The 20,195-nt window shown below is 42.7% G+C and overlaps 1 protein-coding gene across 1 annotated transcript; it reads right to left on the bottom strand.

The window, feature by feature from the left end:
• Nucleotides 1-7,267: 7,267 nt before the first annotated feature.
• CDH26 (cadherin 26) lies at nt 7,268-18,718 on the bottom strand. The gene is made up of 16 exons (XM_032127353.1): nt 18,668-18,718; nt 16,816-17,022; nt 16,610-16,732; nt 16,006-16,167; nt 14,893-15,040; nt 14,092-14,258; nt 13,798-13,926; nt 12,524-12,709; nt 11,970-12,238; nt 11,662-11,804; nt 11,193-11,426; nt 10,444-10,671; nt 9,735-9,859; nt 9,241-9,315; nt 8,886-8,969; nt 7,268-8,331 (listed from the first exon to the last, which is right to left on the bottom strand). The coding sequence occupies exons 1-16, from the start codon at nt 18,716-18,718 to the stop codon at nt 8,140-8,142; spliced, it is 2,523 nt and encodes an 840-aa protein (XP_031983244.1). The 3' UTR covers nt 7,268-8,139.
• Between the last annotated feature and the right edge of the window lie 1,477 nt (nt 18,719-20,195).

Raw genomic sequence — 20,195 nt, forward strand, 5'->3', positions numbered from 1 at the left:
AATATTTATTCAGCACATCAGCACAGCATCAGCTGAGGAAACTTCATATTTCTGTTTAGGATACGTGCACACTTTCTATTACTGCCCTGTCAAAACACTTCAGAATCCCTGGAAGTATTTCTTTGAGGCAGGAAGGACAGTTCCCATTTCACAGCTGGAGAGATGTAATAGACAGATTTATGACATTTAATTTCCACTAATTCCAGTGGAGGTAGATGCTGAATAGTTTATTAAAATCCAGCTGCACGTCACTTGCCCAGGGTCACAGAGGAGTCTCACAAAGCGTGATTTGCAGTGAACCTGCTGGAACACAAACCTTCCTGATTTTCTCCTCATGCTGAGGGCACTTTATTTTAAATACCATAACCAGGTGTATACAGCAGCATTAGCTCAGGTTTTTAGCTCAGTCTGGAGCCAAACCTTCCTCAATATCCATCATACCACAGTGGTATTTGTTCTCTCACTCTGCTTTGGAGCCACCTTCATCTTTAAGAAAGAAAACAGAAATAATTTCTTAATTATTGGCCTTGGCAGTGCTTCCCAGCTCCTGTGCTGGATGTATGCTCCAGTTACCTTTTCCTGTTCTCTTGGGACAAGATGCAAACACAAACTGTCTCCTGCACCTGAGGTCCTGATTTTCTTGGGAGGAGCCACTGCTGTGTCTGGAGAGGGATTCTGCAGTTTTACTCTTCCATGCATGAAGCAGTGATGTCTGTGTTTGCATCACAGCCTGCCCAGGACAGGGCTCTGCTAACAAGCAATGTTGAGCCTCTTCAGCTTTAGTGTTGAGTCACTCCAGAATTCTTTTTTCTTGTTTATTCCAATTTGGATTTGAAGAGATGCTCCTTTCTACTGTGGTTTCTAAGCCTCTCTGAGTAAGGAGTTGCCCAGATTCTACAGTCCAAACTTTCTCATCCTCCAAGATCATTGGGAAAGTTGAGCTTGTTTTTTCCCAGTTCCATGTGTCTCCTTTTGAATATAAAACATCCACTCTTCAAGAAGACATGGTTCCTACTATGTCCTCCTGGCATCTGTGAATAGAATGTCCTTGTCACAGTCAGGGATGCTCTGACCAAGAGATGTGTGGGGTCCCATCCTCTCCATTTGCTTTATTCAACCACCCTGGCTTTGCCAGAATCACCCCTGATTTTCCCTAAAATAACAAAAAGAAGAATCAACCATTGGAGTGGGAAATTCTTTCCACTGTAGATGGAAATAGGAATTCACTTGTCACCACTGCTTTCAAATTAATTTCTAAATGGAAAAAACCCTTTTACACTGTCAGTACTGAAACATGGGGATGACAGGTTCTGTTGGTTTTCCACCAGTTACAGCCTGTGTCAGCAGCTTTGCAGGATCCAGGATACACTCCAGTTTCTACACTAAAAGCCATTTCTTTATGTTGCCTTTCTGCTAGGAGCAACTGTGAGTGCCAGGGCCTTGTAATATGTTTGCTACTGTTTTTTCCATATAAAATTCTGTAACGTGTTCTTTGGAAGTTTGGTTGGTGCAGCTTCCACAATCATCTGTATTGTTTTCCTTATCTCTCCCAAATGCAATTCAGGTAAGTAGTCTGATGCTGTTTATATTAATCTAAGCAGCATTCTTGGCAAGGTGACAAGCTGAACTGGACTGAGATTTTGTGGGTTTATGATAGTCCTGGCTATAGCTGTTGGTTTTTAAACAAAATGTTTGAAAACAAAAACATGGATGCTTTAAAACATGAGATTCCTACCTCTGGCCATGTAGAAACTATTTTGGACAGGAAACAAATATTACAGGATAAAAAAACCCAAAACACCCTTTCACAGATATCCTGCAAAATATGTTTTAAAAAATTCAACAGCACAAACAGTAGTTCTGTGTCTGTTACTGCTTTTCTTGCAGAGGGATCTGGAAGCCCTAATTAAGGACTAAAATCTCTTCTTTTGGGCTCTGTCAAGGATCTAAAAGATGCCACCTGCCCACAGAATACATGGATAAGATTCACTGATGTTTGATGGAGATCAGGAAGGATGATGAACTGATGATCTACAATTCCGAAAGAAATAGGCAAGTTTAATATTTTTTCTTCTCTTTTATATTAATATGCTCATCTCCCCTAATCCTAGACATGGTACTTTTATCACTTCCATGTAATTAACTCAGAACTCAGAACTGTGGTGCTTGCCTTGCCAGCTGTTTACAAATCCCCCCATATGACTGAGCTGCTGCATCACTGAGCTGATTTGCAATAACTCTTCTAACTCAGCTCTTGCCCTTTCATGGTGGGAGGTTTCAACTGTGACATTCTGGGGTACATTGCAAATGCCTAGGGAAAAAAAAAGTGAATGCAGAGTCTATCAAGATCCCTTTCAGCATCTGCATATTCAGGATTTGACCCCAGATCCAATGAAGGGTTTCTTGTCTGATTGCATTTCTCTGTGGTTTCACTTCTGGACAATAACCTCAGTGTGACAGCAGCAGGTTTCAAGTTAGGAAATTTCACACTAACCCCAAGTACATTTATATCATTGAGAACTGCAGTTTGACAGTATCAAATGTCTCCCTGAGCCATGATTTAGGTATTTTGAAACACAGAGAGAACATTTTTGAACAGAGAGAGGGAAACTGATCTTAAATTTTTGATTCTTTTTTGAAGTATCCATTACCACAGTGTGCTGAGCATCTGTTCTGTTTGTGGGATTGATAGGTTTGAACAGGGACAAAATATATCAGAATATGTAAAAGGCTCACATGGGAAGTTACATATTGGAGGCCAGTTGCAAACATTAATTCCTTCTCTGTGCTGGAAGTGTTCATTTGTAGGTTTAAATGGATTATATCATATCCTCTATACTTTCAGAAATTCTTTGAATAAAACCCTTTGCAAAAGCAAACAGGATGGAATGAGGTAGGCAGAGAACAATGCAGATACAAACAGAGGCATTTCTTATCAGTCATTGCTGCTGTCTCTTCTTCATAAAAAAAGAGTGGACAAATAGAAAGATTTCTATATAATGGACATAGCTTAAGGAAAAAAAGTCAGAATATCTTCTTAGGATTTTCATTTTGGCCTCCTCACATCCCTTTGCCTCAGTGCTGCTGTACAGCTATGGACTGCTACCTTCCTTGTGTGATGCTGATGGGGAAAGGGCTTTGTCTTGAGAAAGAAACCTCCTCTCCACTGACCACATCAAAATATACATTTTGTCAGCAGATTGGTTTTCAACTAGGGTATTAATAATCCTTCCTTGGTTTTACTCCTTGGTACTGAGAGGTCGATAACTGGCCTACTTATGCCATCTCCTGGGTGACTACAGAACTGTCTCTACACAGGGAAAGCCTCTATCAAGCAGCATTAATAATTATCAGTGCCTTGAAATAATATGCTAATTGAATCCCTGAAGTAATTTTCTTTCTTATTTTATAGAATTTAGAACAATTCAAAAACTACTGAATTATTAATAACATATCATATTCAACTATTATGAATAATCAGTAGATTGTACCAAAAAGACCTTTGTAATTGCAGTCCCAACAATACTGATATATTTAGTGAAGTTTCGTTTCACCAAAAAAATCAGGATAGAATTTAGTAATTACGGTGGACATTGTGAGTTATGTTATTCCAGGCATCAAGGAGGGATCCTGGTCAGGCCCAGGTCAATGGGCTGTGTTTCTCTAACAAGAGCAGATGTTTCCATTGTGAAGCCTCCTCACCACTTTTGAAAAGTATGAAATAATGGGAGTGCAAAGAGCAGAGGCAGCACAAGGAAGGGATGTTCAGTACCTGCTCGACTGTGCTTTGCATGTGCCTTCCCTCAGCTTTCCCCAATCACCAGTTTTCTGTCCAAGTGCTATTACAAGCTGAAATGGAAAGCCATTGTAATGGCATAAATCTCTCATTTTTCTCAGTTGTCAGCATCAGCACCTGTTAAAGAATGAAAATCCTATTTCCAGTTTCTTTGAGGGTGATCATGGCCTTTGAACTCAGTTGGGAAACTTTGCCGCTATCACACGTGCTACGATGTCTGTTCCCTTCTTGATCTCAGAAAACCTTGAGAAAGCCTCCACCTTGGTCTGTGCGGTTTTTTTAAACACTAATCCAGCACTCTTCCACTAAGTGTTTAATTATTAGGATTCTGAAATACAACAACACCTAAGGCATTAATAGAAGGAACTAATTATAACCCTCTCAGCATGTGATTTCCCCTTCACTTGTAAAATCTCTTGTCATTTATCTGTCCTTTAAATGACTTCTTGTAATACCTTAATCAGGACAAATGGATCCTTCAGAGGGAAGAAAATGACCCCAAACTGGCACAGAAAGATTTGATTAAAACTTATTTGCCTTCTGTGGCAGCCCAAAGATCCCAGGGGATCCCATTGCTCAGCAGAGTAGAGGAAATAGCAGACAGGGAAAAGCTTTCTGTCTGAGACAAAAAGACTTTATCACTGACATGCTGACATTCCCCCTCTGTAGGACCAGCCTGTGATCAGTGTCTCTTGTTTCCTTTAAAACTCAGTGTCAGAACTTTGGTTCCAGCGTGATTCATTTCCCCTTTACTGATTGTGTGTCATTTGCTTTTAAGTAAGATCTTTATAAACGAGGCAAAACAAAGACAGAGATGAAGATTGTGCAGAGATAAACATTTGTGCTGCTGAGACTCCCACTGGCTTGGGCACAGCAGGGGCCAAAAATAATGGGGGTTCACAGGAGTCCTGATTAGACCTCTCACTGTGAACAGGTAATTGAAACACTGCAGCCCATCACAGCAGTGGGAAAACAGCAAGCCATGGAGGTACTTAGTTTAAAGCAGACCCTGAACAAGCCAGAGGCTTCACACACTCCCTCTGCCAGTGGGAATGAGCCGTGCCTGGGCTGAGGCCATGGATAACGCACAGCTGGGTGTGCACAGAGAGCATTTGGGCACCGGGGCTGTTCCTGGCTGTTCCTGTGGGCACTGCAGAGTTCTCTGCCTGGCTTGGGGACAGGAGGCACAAGCAGAGGGCCCTTGGGAAGAAATGTGGCACCTGCCCATACTTAAGGTCAAGCGAGGTTTGCTGTGAGGCACTGGCAGGGATGGTGTGTGTCCAGCAGGGACAGAGCATCAACATCCCTGTGAACCTTTGAAAGCTCCCTCAGTGCAGGATTCTGATGGTTCTCCCTCACACCCTGTGGAGACAGCAGCAGCTGTGAGGCCCAAACCTGCTTGGGGTATCATTATCATGTTCAGCATGATGTGTGGCACAAATGAACCTGCTGCCTCCAACTCTTCCCTCTTGGTTTGTCTCCTGGTGTTGCCTCACCTGTTTAAGAGCCATTCACTGAGCAGCTTCCTGCAATAGTGTCTTTAAAGTGTGATTGATGGAAATGTGTGATGCAGGGGAGAAATGCGCTGATTTATGCCTCATTTTCACTTCTTAGTAATCATTGTTCCTCATGAAAGCCTCTAAACTTTTTTGATTGTAGTAATTTGTTAGAGAAGCTGTTCCTCATCAGCCTGGGCCTCCCTTCTGCCAAGCTCTTCTAAAAACTTACCGGTGCCTCAAGCAGAAGTTTCTAGTTTTAAAACAATGGGAGATTAATAATCTAATTTAGGTTTCCTTCACTCCCCTTTGAGGAAGAATGTCAACTCAAACCTAATACAACGATGGAGAAAGAATCAATTGTCCTATGGAGCTGACACACATACCTACAACCCCGACCTAGTGCTGGAGTTTTGCTGTGTCCCAGATCCCCCCAGTCGATGTATGACAGATTTCCTGTCCCTGTGTTGGCAGCAGGATTCATAACAGCTTTCAGCAGTTTGAGCAGTTATTTGGGTGTTTGTACTATGTTTTGTCTTTCCTACATAAAAGTATTCAGTGATCATTAACAGGAGTTCAAGTGTCAAATCACTAAACAACTGACTGCAAATTTTTAATGAGAAAAAAGAGGAATATTTTTGGCCAGGTAGTTGCATAAATGACAGGGCTAGGTGGGAATTATGAATATAATACTACTTCAATTATTACAGTGACAAAAGGGGATTCTGAAAATCTAGATCCATTCTGCAAGTCTCCTTTTGATTACAGGAGCTGACTTAGAATTTCTGTGCATCTGTCTCTTACCTGTAAAATGAAGGTTTTAACTATTTGCTGTTTCCATCACTGTTTGCTCCAAGACTGTAGATATTTGAGATTTTGTACTAGTCTGATACAACCACAGCAGAGCACATTTCCCTCAGGTCTGCTCAAAAGGAACGGGGTTAAAGCTGCTGCGAAACATTGTTGGTGGAAGGCAAGATAGACATGCAGCACAATTGATAAGTACCACTCCTTAGTTTGGCACAGCTCTGTGTGACTGTGGTCAACCAAGCAGCTCTTTCAGCCTAAATTTCTGCTCTTTTAAGTGTGAACACTGCATCTTTATCTCACAATGGTGCTGGGAAGCTGTATTAGCTTAGTGTGTGCAGGTCTTCAAATCCTTGAAGACACTGAAATACTGAATGTTACCACCTGTGTGGGCACAGGGTGTACAGTTGTGAGAACCTTCAGGGAACATTCTCATTTCCCAAGAAATAGGTTTTCAATAAAACAGTTCTTTTTCTCCCATGCAAGAGAGAGAGAACTTTACCAACATCAGCAACTATGGGTCTGATCACATCTCACGTTTGGGTGACTGCAGGCATGCTGTGCTCCAAACCCAACAGGAGTTTACTCAAGCAATAAACACACAGAACCACGGCCGTGATTATTTTCAGTCTTGCGTAATTTTCAGAAGAAATAGCAAAACACAGCATAACTCTAATCTTACCAATATGGTTATCACCTGCAATAAAAATGTCACCTCAGTTACTAGCAGTGCTGCTAAGTCACTGGCCTGCCTTGAAGACTTCCATCTGGAGTTATAAATTAAAGACCGTTTATTACAGGAGTGATTTATTGTGTAAACAGATCTTGCTGCTGGCATTTAGGAACACGTAGCTGCCTGCCACTCAGCCAAATTCTTTTATCACACTTGACTGAAGTTCCCAGCCTTGAATTATTAGTTAATAATATTGGAGCAAAAGCATAATTTATTGTTTAAGTAAACTTTGAAACACAAAAACAGTGGCTTAGCTCCCAGACTTAGTGCTTGCCGTAGGCAAAACATTTTTCTTTCAGCACAGGATTTTAATAGAGCAGGAGGAAGATTTGTAACTAATTGTAACACTTCCTGCGTGTATAACTTACCTGATGGCAGAACACAATCTCCTGAGCTGCTCTTCCCTCAAGACCAACAGCCTTCATGCCATAACTGAGCATAGGTCAGTCACACACAGGCAGACATGTCCAAACCTCCAAATGTAAAAGTAACATCCGTGCTTTCCTAATAGGGAAATTTGATACTGTCCCTTCTTTATCATTTCATCTGTTTCATCAACAGTGCTTGAGGGAACCCACGAATTTCCCCCTCAGAGGCACTTGTGGCTAATTTAGAGCAGGTAGTTACTTCACTGAAAGGAATAACCTTGTCTGACAACAATTTCTCAGCATTTAGGGTATTTACAGCAGTGCTGTGATACCAACAGCCAGCAGATGCCAGCACAGCACACAAGCACCAAAAGTGCCTCTTTCATGCTTAAAGGAAGGATGGTGCATGCCTGTCCCAAGTGTGTGGACCCAGAGGAGAAGTGAACTTTCTCTTCGATGTTTCAGTGTCATATATAAAGGATATAAAGTTAATGTTGGATTTAAAGAGACCACTTACTGGAGAAAGGACCATACACTGGTCTAGCAGGTAACTGAATTGTCTCTTCAAAGCTGACTTACTTCCCTATGGAACTCTGCCTGGAATTTCAGGCCTAGTAGATCTGGGTTTTTTTTTTCCTTTGCATAATGAATTGAGGATTCTTAATATCAGATCTTTTATTTGTGTCAGTGTGCACAAATATGCCACAATCCCTCCATCACCTCTGCACAGTAGAGTGGACCTTCCAGACATGCCAGGTCCTTGGCTGCCCACATGCAAACAGGTCAGGCAGGAAGAATGAAAGGCCAGGTACTCATGGTGCAAACACTGCAATGCTTCCAAGTACAGATAGTCCTTTTTTTCTGAAACTGTCAGTGCTCCTGCCAGAAGCCTTTGCAACACCACAGTCACAGCTTTCTGACATTATTGAATGATGGAGATCACTTCTGACAGATTTCTTCCAGAGCAGAAAACATTGGTCCCAGAGTGTTCAAAAAATCAGCAGGCAAGTCCTCACTGCCAATGGAGATGGAGCAGGGGGAGTTATTGGGTTCTAGTTCCCCTTCCTCAGTGAATCTGCAAGGTTCACAGAGGTCCCCATAATCTTCCAGCGTGCTTTGGTAATACACTTTCTAGAGAAGGCAAGAAACAAGGCAAGTCAGCACAAAAGCTCCTTCTGCCCTTTTGAAAATTAAAGGAAATTTTGGCATGCAAATTAGGCAGGAATTTACAGGGAAGGATATGAGTCTCTGTCTGACAAGGAAAAGTTCTACAGAAACTTCCAGCTGCACAAGCTCCAGAGCCTGAACTTTCTCCAGGGTACAAATGAGGCACAAAAGGGAGTTTGTTCTCTCCTGGACCGGAGTTGGCAAGTGACCCTGGCTGGTAGGGCCTGCAGTCTGGCCAAGGAGGCCAAAGGACAGGACTGTAAACATGCAGAGATCAGATAGGGCATGGCCAGAGGAATTAGAATTTCCCTGACAGCACAGAAGTGTAAGAGCAGGTGACAAGACTTTAACCCTGCTTAGGCACAGAAAGCATTTTAGCCCCACTTCTCTCACCTGAAGGGCAATTCAGTCTAGGAAAGAAGGTATTTTCAACAAAGTCTTGAATGTTTTCCCATAAAATATATCCCTTGCTTTCAATTGCAGTGCTTCTGAGATGAGGAGTTGCACTCATTTCTTACCTGAGCCAGTGTTTTGTCCACTATCTCCATGAAGCAATCCAGGTGTCTTGCTTGGGATGACCCATAACCAGTGAAATGGCCATTCTGGAAGACAAGCACAGCATCTCAGGTTTGACCAGCATAAAGTCACCTTCTGACATTTCTTTCACTCACAAATAGCTCCAACTATCTTTCTCTCTGATACATCCATTTCTTTTGTTCTGCCTTCTCCAGTTACTCCAACAAGTGATAGTTATTTTCTAATTGAATGATATTGCATTATTCTTCCCACTACTATTAATACCAGACCTAATTCTTGGGCTACCACTTCCCTTGGTATAGAAAAGTACATTTTCATCAAGAACCAGGCAGTTACCTCAGCAATCACTTCTTTTCCAGCTTCCACAGACACAGGTGGTAGAGTAGCACCATGTGTAATACCCAGCCCAGCCTGCACACAGGGAGAGGGATGGTGTTAATAAGGAACTGAACCAAGTGTGAAGGATCACACCTCTGCAGATTATTCCATTTTCCATTTTCATTTGCTTCCTTGTTGCACACACCAGGATGTGTGTGTAGTAGAGTGACAAGAGGTGCTATGCTTCCTCACCTGTTGGATTCACCAGCAGGATGAGGCACCTGGGAAGGTCCTGCTGATACTGAAGAAGGGTAGGAGTGGTAACAGTCTGTCACCAGAGTGGCATTATCCAGCCCATGCAGAGCACAGCTCCCCAGACAGGCTTAGTGCCAAAAAAAGCTTTATTTTGCTCAATACCAAAATCAGAGGAAACATAACTAAAGAGATGATTAGTAGCACATTCAGCTACACTTCACTGGTGGGGTAGTGTCGATATATTCTGTTACACTCACCTCAGAAAAAGAGCTTCTGCTCTCTTCATTGTAGTTGATTAAAGTCTGTTCACCTTCCTGGGGTGGAGCAATGGCTTTGCTTTTAGTCCCTGACCTGTAACACTGGCAAAGCACAATGCTGGAGACTGTAGAGGAGAAAGGGAAAGGAGAAATTGGCACTGGGAATAGATGTGTTTGGCTCAATACAGTGGTGGGAGAGGTTCCCAGCCCAATTCCAAAGGAGCTCTCTTGGGAAACCCCAGCAGTGCAGCTGTACAGATGGAATTCTTGGTTGGAGTGGTGAGACTGAGCAGGCAGACAGGACAGATCATGCACAGGTAACCAGAGAAACAGTGCTCAGATAATGTATTGATTTTTCTTCAGATAAGGAATCAGCAGTTCTTCTCTCCAACATTAACCAACATGAGCTAGTACAGAGGAACCAGCTCCAGAACAAGGGTAACCCTATGGGAGAATTTCATTACTTTCAGATTGCTAGGACACAGTAAATGTCAAAAAAAGTCAAGTATTTGGTTGTATTCAATGCAAATAAAAATATTTGCTATGTTCTACTAGAGTTTAGCTTAATGACAATTTACATTTTCCAGTCATCATCTAGATGGAAAACAATCATGATTTTAATAGATTTGAGCTCATCAGCTGCAATTGCAGTGAGACCCAGTGGGCAGATGCCAGAGAACCTGCATGTCCAACTTAGGAGTTTGCTTACCCAGTAGTAATAACAAAGCCATCAGTATTATCGCAATGGCATCGCTTCCAAGTCCCACTGCTGCTTGTAGAACTGGTGAATGTTTACATGTGTGTCCATCTGGGCAAAAGCAGAGCTTGATGTTTTGGTTCTGCCTTGTCGAAAATCCTTGCCTGTCCTGAATAATGATGGGCACCAAGTAGCTGCCTTGTGGGAGGCTTCTTAACATCAGAAGTTCGACTGACTGCCCTAAAAACACAAGTGAATCATTTCAAGACTCACAGAAAGAAGTCTAATATTCTACAGTCCCTTGTGTTGATAAAGGAAGCTCATTTGCACCCCAGTTTCAAATACTTTTTCCAGCCTTAATGCACCATAGCAAATAGGATTAAATTACATCCCACTTCATCACCTCTCTGAGCCTTCTGGACAGAGATCTGTCCCAGCTTGGCTGCACACTGGCACAGCTCCCTGATAACCTCTGGAATTCCTTAGGCTCTTAATCAAATGAAGAAGTGGTTCCTCAGCTGCATTATGCCCCTTTCTGCAGCCTGACCACATTGCTGCTGGTCCTGCCCTCCGCAGAGATGAGGAGCAATGTCACTTTTTACAAACTGCCATAACTTCATATTTTGAAGGCTGTTCTTTCCCATCATTTCAGTCTCACTGAGACTCATCAGTAACAAACCATAAAGGTAAGAGACAGTGAAATAACCAGAGAGCCCACAACTGACAATAAACTCAGGAAGAACACAAAAGGAAGAACTCACCAAAGTTCCTTCCTAATGTCCAGTTACGCTTCACATCTTCAGAGTCTTCAGCCAGCTCAAATGTAAATGGCCCCGAACGTGAATGGGCCAGAGCAGGCTTGGCTTCTATAACAAGAGGTGTCCCTTCTTGTTTGTCACACATGTCTAAAGAAGCAGCCACCAATGATGGCATATGATCATTAATGTCAGACAAGTAAAGCAGGATGGTTCCAGTGCCAGTCTGTGGTGGAACGCCTGGGTAGGAGCAAAAGAAACAGAAAAACACAACAGGGTATTGGCAAGTGCCAGTCCATTGGCAGGATCTACCTGGTTTATCCTACCAGTCACACATAGCACAAGGTATGAACATTAGGGTGTTTTATTATCCATTAACCACTTAGATCCTTAGTCTTGCTATCTTTTTATGTTCAACATGCACCTCATCTCACAGTCCAAACACTGCTTGAATATTCTCTGACTGGCTGCTTACCACGATCAGTAGCATGAACAATAATGGTGTACAGGCTGTTGTTCAAAAAAGGGGATTCTTGATCAAATTCTTTTGCCACAGTAAGAACACCAGAGTTCTCATCCACATTCAGCCAACCATCTGGGTCATGGGCTAGTTCATATCTGAAAAAGAAAGGGAAAAATTACAAATTATTATTTTAAATGTATTTTGGGTACCAAACTACACTTGCAAACCTCTTTACATTCCTAAGCTATTATATAATAGCTATATAATATATAAATATATATTCCTATTCTTATGCTGAGAGTTGGAATATCTCCACTTACTTTATCTTATTTGGCACATCATCTGGATATGTGGCAGGGTACTTTCTAAATACCCTCCCAGGCTTCATTGAATCTTCCTTTTGGACAATAAGGATAGGAGGATGAAACCTTGGGGCACGTTGTGACTGTAAGACCTTGATGTTCACAGCTGTGTTTGTGGTTTCCAGATTAGAGATCATCACAATGCCATTTTTACACCAGAAGAAAGGTTCTTCATTTGCTACAGAAATGACAAGTCTCATCTCAGAGTCACCTTCATAGCTGAGAGGCTGAAAACCCAAGACAAAAACAGTTAAATTAGCAGTTATGACCTTTGTTTTGGCAGTCACCTCTGTTACCTGGAGCACAGGTGAGATGAGTTTACCAAGTCAGCTGACTCTGATTTTCACAATAAGACAGGCCACCTGACACATTGTCATGCCCAGCTTATCTATTGCTGTTATCTCCTCACCTTGATAACACTCACCCAACTCAGCTGACTCTGATTGTCACAATAAGACAGGCCACCTGACACATTGTCATGCCCAGCTTATCTATTGCTGTTATCTCCTCACCTTGATAACACTCAGAATGCCTTCATTTGTGGCTGGATCTGTCTTAATGGTGAACTGCTCCTTCTCATTGCCCTTTACTATTCTGTATTTTGCTCTCCACGCTGGAGTGTTGGGAGAATCTTTATCTTCCACTTGGAGCCGTAACACAGCCAGATGTTCTTCTCCTGCTGAAATCTGCAACTGGTACTGGGAAGTAAAAGGAAGGAAATAAGGATGATATCTATCTATCTTATGTAATTTCATCAAAATGGCTTAAGTTTTTGATGGTGCAATGTAGCCACCAGCTTGCCTAACTAGCATTCCATAGGCAGACTGAGAAATGGCAATTAAATCACCTAAGGAGTGATGAGATGGCAATAATATGTAATTTGTTTGCCTTTCTTTCTTAAAGTTAATTGGTCACTGGTTGAGAGCTGAAAATTCAGGCTCTTGCCTTCTAATATACAAACAGCATTGTCCTTGCATCACAACTTTTAAAAATGCAATAAAAGGTGATATTCAGAGAGAGGGAACAAATTACAGCTGTGAGAAGGGTCAGAATTTCACTAGATAGGAGCTAATGACAAAGCACAGGCTTCTTGTGTAAACCTGTTTTTGCAAGTGATCTAACATTATTCCCTCAGGTCTTCCAAACACCAGATGGGAGACACTGGTGAAGGTATTGGCTTTTGTAGGTAACCTTGTACACACTGTTGTAACCCTACTGTATCTCTTCCTGCCCTTCACAACCTCAAATATTTACACAGACCAGTACCTGGCATGACTCAGCACTCTGGATACATGTGCTGGGTTTGGCTGGGATAGTTTATTTAGGATTTTAAAATAGAGAGCAGATTGTAATCATAGAATGGTTTGGGTTGGAGGGGACCCTAAAGGCCACCTAGTTCCAACCCCTGCTGTGGGCAGGGACACCTCTCAGGAGACCAGGTGGTTTAAAGCCCTGCCCAACCTGGTCTTGAACACTTCCAGGGGTGGAGCAGCCACCACTGCTCTGGGCAGTCAGCACCTCAGCTTCCCAGATGTCAGAATAAGCTGATCTGTCAACTTCCTTATGTTTTCAGTGAGGCAAAAGCCTTCTCGTGCCATACAGAGAAAATTAACAACATTTAGCGCTTTAAGAGATTTTCATCTGACAGATGAATCTCATTTGCACATGTTTTGTCCTGGTTCTGCAGTTCTGGGGGTTTCTATTTCCACTGCTGTGTGCATTTAGCAGTTGGAAGGACTGAGCTGTATTTAGAAAGTCTCAGTGAAGTAATAACATTTTCCCTTACATTATCGCTAGTAAATACAGGGAGGTGGTTGTTTGCATCTTCAACAGCAATAGTCACTGTTGCAGTAGATGACAGCTGGGGACTTCCATGGTCACTGGCTTTAATCAGAAGCTTGAAAGAGTTGGCAGTCTGAAAAGCAGAAACAAGGAAGTTCCTGAAACTTAGTTCAGAAGCAGTTCCCACATTTTGCCAGCCACAGCTGGATGTGAGACTGTCCTTCCCCTTGTAGCTGGTAACGGTGCAGTGAACACGTACCATATATTAAATGATGAGAAGATGCTAAATATACATCACCTTATAATCCAGGCAGCCTGACAGAAATATTGATCCTGTGGTAGGATCAATGTTAAATGTGAGCCCATCTGGAGAGGGCATTTGCATTCCTATAGAATAGGACACCTGTGAGTTCGCAGTGCCGGCTTCGTCTTTGTCCAAGGCTGTGACTTGGATAACTGGCTCATCTAGGATGAAGAATTGAGATATTAATGGGAGTGTTTAGTCTCAGTGTGGAGTTTCTCAGGCCTGTCTGCAGGCTCTTAAACACACAACTCCTAAGAAAACCTGCAGCTTTTCCTGTGGTCATGGTTATCCCTGTACAGACTCTGGTCACTACTTCATTTGGGTGGCAAATGTTCCTGAAGAGCTGTTAGAGAACAAAATTACCGTGCTTCTGAATTTACTTCATCAAAAACACTTACTATCTTTTCATGTCAGCTCCTGAGGAGTTGACACCACGTGAGTACGCACCCAGACTAAGTCTTTGTATTTCTGAGCAGTGTCTGACCATCTCCTGTGATGCTGGGTGCTTGTGTAGCTTCCAAATCCACAGCTGAGATCAGCCTGCTACAGTCGTGGCTTGCAGTTAAGACAAGGTATCTTGGAATTTTTTCCAGAATGTCTCTAATGATATTCTAGTGTAAATCGAGGTTAATCGGGAAAGGGGTTGAAAGGTAAGAAACAGGAAATTGTCCCTAAACTCATGAGTGTTTAAGTAAAAAGTAGAGAGAGGAATAGATTTAGTAGGAAAGGGATAATAACTATGAAGGAATTAGGATAAGAACCGTCAGTAATAATTGTTGTTGGGGTGGCACTTACCTTCACTGTGGTTCTCTCTTATTGTAGTGCTGTATTCTTCCTTGGAAAACTCTGGTGCATTGTCATTAACATCTTTGACCTTTATCTTGAAAAATATAGGGCGGTCCAACAACTCACCAGATTTTCTGCTCTCAATATCAAAACGAATCTAAATGAGTAGCAACACAGACATCAGAATGAACTGAACAGCACAATTTAGATATCAGAATAGAACAGAAAACCTTCAGTTTTGAAGCTGCTTCCATCAAATTTGCTTAGCATTGGCTTTCAATCACATGGTTAAATCATTATTTCACCTTTCAAAGGTAGTAGATTCATAATGGTCATCCTGGGCCTCAAACAACATTTTTAAAAGTAAAACAATATTTTTACTGGAGCTGGATTATTTGAAATGGCTGCCTAAAAGGCAAGATGTCATACAGAATACCACATGAAGAGCTATAATTTGGGTACAGTTAATCCACAGAGACACAAATAGACATCATTACAGAATAAACATAAGGAGACCACGACTGAATTATTTTTTTTTCAGGACGAAAACAAACCCACACTCACATATTTCATTCATAAACTTGTTACCACGTTTCTTTCATTTCACTTCCTTCTTGTGAACACTTACCTGCTTTTTAAGGAGAAACATATGCTTCCTCTTATGTAAAGTTCCAGTAACAGAGCTTTGCAGCTCCTCCAGGAACACCCACTTTTTTGTGACACATGACTATCTGCTTGCATTCTCCTGACTGGGAGGTTGTGTTTACAACTCAGTGTTCTGGCCACCAGAGCTGTAACACATTTTGAATTTCAGGACAGCTTTTTAAGTTTTCAGGTTATGATCAGGGGTCATACCAGAAAAGTCAAAAAGGAGTATGTAGATATTTGTGGAAGTTCAAAGAAGCCACAGAGATTTGTAATGAATAGTGATGTGGAATTTAATTGGTCTCTGCTGAGCCAATTGATTTAGCATTTATTCGTGTGTGCAAGGTAAGAAAAGCAGGTCATGAAAATACACATTTAACATTATTATAGGTGTATCTCATTCCTGTGAAGCATTTAGCCATGAGAGAACAATTAACCTTTGCAGACAGTTAGAAGTGTCCTGTGCAAGTGTGTTACCTGAAAAGCTGGAGTCCTCTCCCTGTCGATGGTGCGATGGACGTACACGTGTCCATTGGCGTCATCTTCTATGGAAAACAATCCAACCTCTGGAGGCTCATCTACCCCAGGTCCACTGATTAAATACTTCAGTGATGTATTATATGATTTGTTATTGAACAGCTTTTGAAGAGAGAAGTAGGACAGTGCAACGTAAGCAGGGAAGATGGAAGACAAATAAAAATAATTTAGATCAATTCTCTTTCTGCCCCCCCTTCCCTTTGCAGATGGGGCCTTTCCTGATCTCAGCCAACCCCACAGCTCCCTGTCTGCAGCACCACTGCACAGTGTGCAGGGGGAGCCTCTTACCACTCCCTCTCCATAATCTTCTTTCCCCTGAGTGTCCTTGCAACTTCCCACAGGGAGGACCGGTAAATCCCTCCCACCTCACAGTTCTCCCTAACTCCATGGAAATTAGACAAGTTTGGACAAGTAAGTTTTATAAAGTTGCTGTTTAATGCACACTTCTTGCCTTCTGCTCCCTGAGGTATTTTAGTGTACAATTTGAGGTGATGAATGCCTCACTGAGCTTCAAGCAGAACTTTTCCTACAAGGTGGCTTGTACCTGTCCAGCATATTTGGGGAATGGTCCTTTGTCCTCCTCTTGAATAGCAATGGTAGTGATAATCCAGGTCCTTTTTGTTCGCTTCAGAGGTCGCAGACAGTCTGACTGATAAGAATCCATCCCCTGTTGGATAAAGAAGTGGGTTTAGTGTCACAGTTTGCACACTAGCTGTTGTTATCTGTTATTACATAATATTGACTACAAACCTGAATACTCTTTGTTCTAATGGCTTGTCTTAAACTGGAATCTTCAATTTCAGGAGAAAAACTGTCAGCAGCAGGAACCTTGTGAAAAAAAGGAAAGTGATTGTGACAAGTGTGGGTCACTAGAAAACCTTGATGTCTTGTCTGTGAGGAATTTGCTTTCACAGAAACATATTGATCCAGTTTTGACAGTATTGTATTGAATTGTATCTAACTCTTAAGTCCACAAATATTATCATAAATATCATCTATCTCATTCCAAATGAATGCCATGACAGTTTAAGGGCAATTCCTCTGGTCAGACGATGCCAGTCCCCATAAAAATGCTGTGTCCAAACAGATACCAGTCCATGGTATCATCTCTGTGGCTTTTCCCAAATCAAGTATCTCCAGGTTTTTTAAATATTCACTCCTGTCTCTCTGTGTCCAGTGCTCCTTTAGAAATTGTCTGGTATTGACAGGACATAAACTGACTTTTGCAAAAAAGAGTTAAGTCTGGGAGGTATTTCAGAGTCTCAGGGGCTCTGTGGTGTGACTTGAAGTGTTCCAAGCACAGCTGATTTACCAGAAGTAAATCTCTAACTCAGATGAGTAAAGTGAATCACTGAGAATGGTGGCTACACCCAAATTGGCACATTTTGCCTTTTTATAAATGCAAGCTTCCTTCCCTGCCTCAAACACTGCTTTTTACTGGAAATCTTTCACCTCCAAGGACTATGACAGTGCTCAAATTAAATCATTGCCATTAGCTCACAGGTCACTTGGACACCTTTCTCCTCCTTCCCAACACTGTCCTTGAAAATCTTGGGGTTTGTTACTTATCAAATGTTTGCAAAAGTGGAACAGATCTCTGCCTGCCCAGACTCAGGCAAAGGCCTTTACCCTGTGACTTTATTCTAAAGAAAGAAAACACTTGTAAAACTGTCAGTTTATAAACCTGCTGAGCAATGAATTGGGTTCACCAGTAATGCCTTAGAGCTGTAAAGCTGTTTATACCGAGGAAAAAGCTCTGTCATGTATAAACAGCAAACAAGGCTTCAACTCGGCACTTGCAAGTTGTCTATGTTGGATTTTCTCCAGGTTCAGCCTTGCTGGACCCCCTGAACAGGCTGTTTTCCCCTTTTCTATGTGTAGTCATTTTTAATGATTTTAGAAGCTTTAATGGGTATTTTCTGGCTTCCCCACCCCTCGTGTGTGCCAGCACGGCCATGGCTCGGGGTAAAGCTGTCTCCATTCCAGCCATGGGCACTGCTAGAAAGGAACAACCCGGTACAGGACCATGAATCCCACAGAAACACGCATGGAAATGCCACTGAATTCCTGGGGGGGATGATGATTCACATGGCAGGGTCACCACCAGGCACCAGCATGCTCAGCCAGGTGTGAACACTCTGGTACCCCCAGCAGAATGAGCAGAGGGTCCCCATCCCTAGAAAGCCCTTCCCAGAGACCTGAGCCCAGGAGCTGGAACAGAGGAACCGCCTGTTTCAGAGGCACCGTATGGGGACAAACAGACTCACAGAGGGGTTAAGGTGGAGGGGAGCACTGGAGATCACCTGGTCCAGCCTCCCTACTCCAGCAGGTCCCCTCAAGAACACTACTCAGGATTGTGTCCACATAGATTCTGGGTGTTTCCAGGGAAGGAGACTGCATCACCTCTCCATTCAGCCTGTTCCAGGGCCCAGCCACCTGCACAGTGAAGTTTTCCTCATGTTCAGGTGGAGTGTTCTGTTGCCATCTCCTGCCCATTGCCTCTCATCCTATTGCTCAGCACCCCAAGGAGATCCTGGCTCCGTCTTCCTGCCATACCTCCTGTGCAGCCAGACCCCCTGCCCACATCCCAGCCCACACCCACCTGCAGGAGCAGCAGGATGATGAGCAGCTCCAAGGGGCGCAGCAGGACCATGGGGGATCTGGGAAGACCCTGCCATGGGAGGTGAGAGCATCCAGGTGTAGCAGACGTGGGTCTGTGGAACATTGTGTGATGGCTCCCTGCAGCCCAGGGCTTTTCCACCAGCATTTCCACCTGCATCCAGCCCCGTGAGCAGCCCCAGAGGAGTGCAGGTATTTCCACCCCGTCAGACAAAGTGAAAAAACCGAACTGTTGTTTCTGTCAAACTGAACTGACTCCAAGCAAAGCTCAGTCCTCCCGTGGTGTTGGGTTGCTTCAGTCAGTCTGCACCTGCCACCTCCACACACAATAAATGGACTATGGCTGCAATTTTATTGCCGTTTTACAACTAACAGTAAACACATGTCTTTATTCAACAGTTCCTTGGAAATGCCATTCCCTAATAACTTCACCGTTGTTTGCTAATAATAAACACACAACTTTACTTTCAACAGAAGCTGGGTTTATCTGGGTTTATGCCCAGGAGAGCTGCTTCTCTATGATTTCAGACTTTGAAACGAGAGCGAGTTCTGCAAAGCTTATTTGAAAGCTGATATAACAACCCCAGAGTGTCCTCTTCCACCCAAAAGCCATCACACAAGTGTGTTAGTTTGAAAACAAACCAGTGAGAGATCGCAAGCCAGAATTATAATTTAATAGGAAAATTAAAATAAATGCAATAGTACAAGAACGCTGACAGAGTCAGGATAAAACCTGACACTCCGTTAGTCAGGGTGGTGGTAGCAGTCCAAATGAAGTGGTCCCATTGAAGCAGTGATCCTGTAGAAAAGGGTCTGGTCTTCACCTGAAGGTCTAGTGGTAGAGCTCTTGTCCTCTGGGAGTCCCATAGATAAGGGCTGCTTATGCAGTTCCAAACCCCAGATTCTATCCCAGTGGGAATGCTTGGCTCCTCCCCCTGGCCAGAGCATCTCACAATGGGATGATGTCATTCTATGAGTCACGTGGTGGGCCCTTGATTGCCCATTAAACAGAGACAGCACCTGGAGGGAGCTTATCAGGGATGAGTCATGGTAGGAGATAACGATCACTGCCCCACCCAGTTTAACAGCTTGTGAAGATGATCACAGAATACTGCTATTGGTTACATCTTACGTTGTAACCTAGGACAGCAAGGATGAACAAAAACATGCTTTACATAAAACTACATAAAGAAGCAGGAAATTAAAAATTAAGAAACAGAGTGCCAAAGAGCAGGGGGAAGGTTCTGGCTTCTTTCAAAACACCTCTTGCAGTATTTTCCATTCTCCTGATTTGCTTTTACTGGGCATAAGGTTTATTCTCTTTTAGAAGTGGAAAAGAATGAATTTTGACTTCTGGAAGTTGTGAAAGGAAGAATTATGGAAGAACTGATCTGTTCAGGTGAGAAGAAAAGCAATAGATCATGTCAAATAGGCCACGATGGTAACTGAGTGTGGGAAGGCAGGCAGGAGGGATCTTCTGAGACTCACAAACAACAGCAACAGGTTAAATA

This window comes from Corvus moneduloides, chromosome 17 (assembly GCF_009650955.1).
Source record: "Corvus moneduloides isolate bCorMon1 chromosome 17, bCorMon1.pri, whole genome shotgun sequence".
In the NCBI taxonomy this organism is placed as follows: Eukaryota; Metazoa; Chordata; class Aves; order Passeriformes; family Corvidae; genus Corvus; species Corvus moneduloides.

What these genes read in the sequence shown, in the direction of transcription:
- CDH26 (XM_032127353.1), bottom strand. Translation starts at nt 18,718, where the DNA reads ATGGTCCTGCTGCGCCCCTTGGAGCTGCTCATCATCCTGCTGCTCCTG. An exon ending in AGAGGACTCCAGCTTTTCAG is followed by an intron (nt 15,041 to 16,005) that starts GTAACACACTTG and finishes CTACTCATTTAG; the next exon opens with ATTCGTTTTGATATTGAGAG. An exon ending in GCATTCTGAGTGTTATCAAG is followed by an intron (nt 12,239 to 12,523) that starts GTGAGGAGATAA and finishes TTGGGTTTTCAG; the next exon opens with CCTCTCAGCTATGAAGGTGA.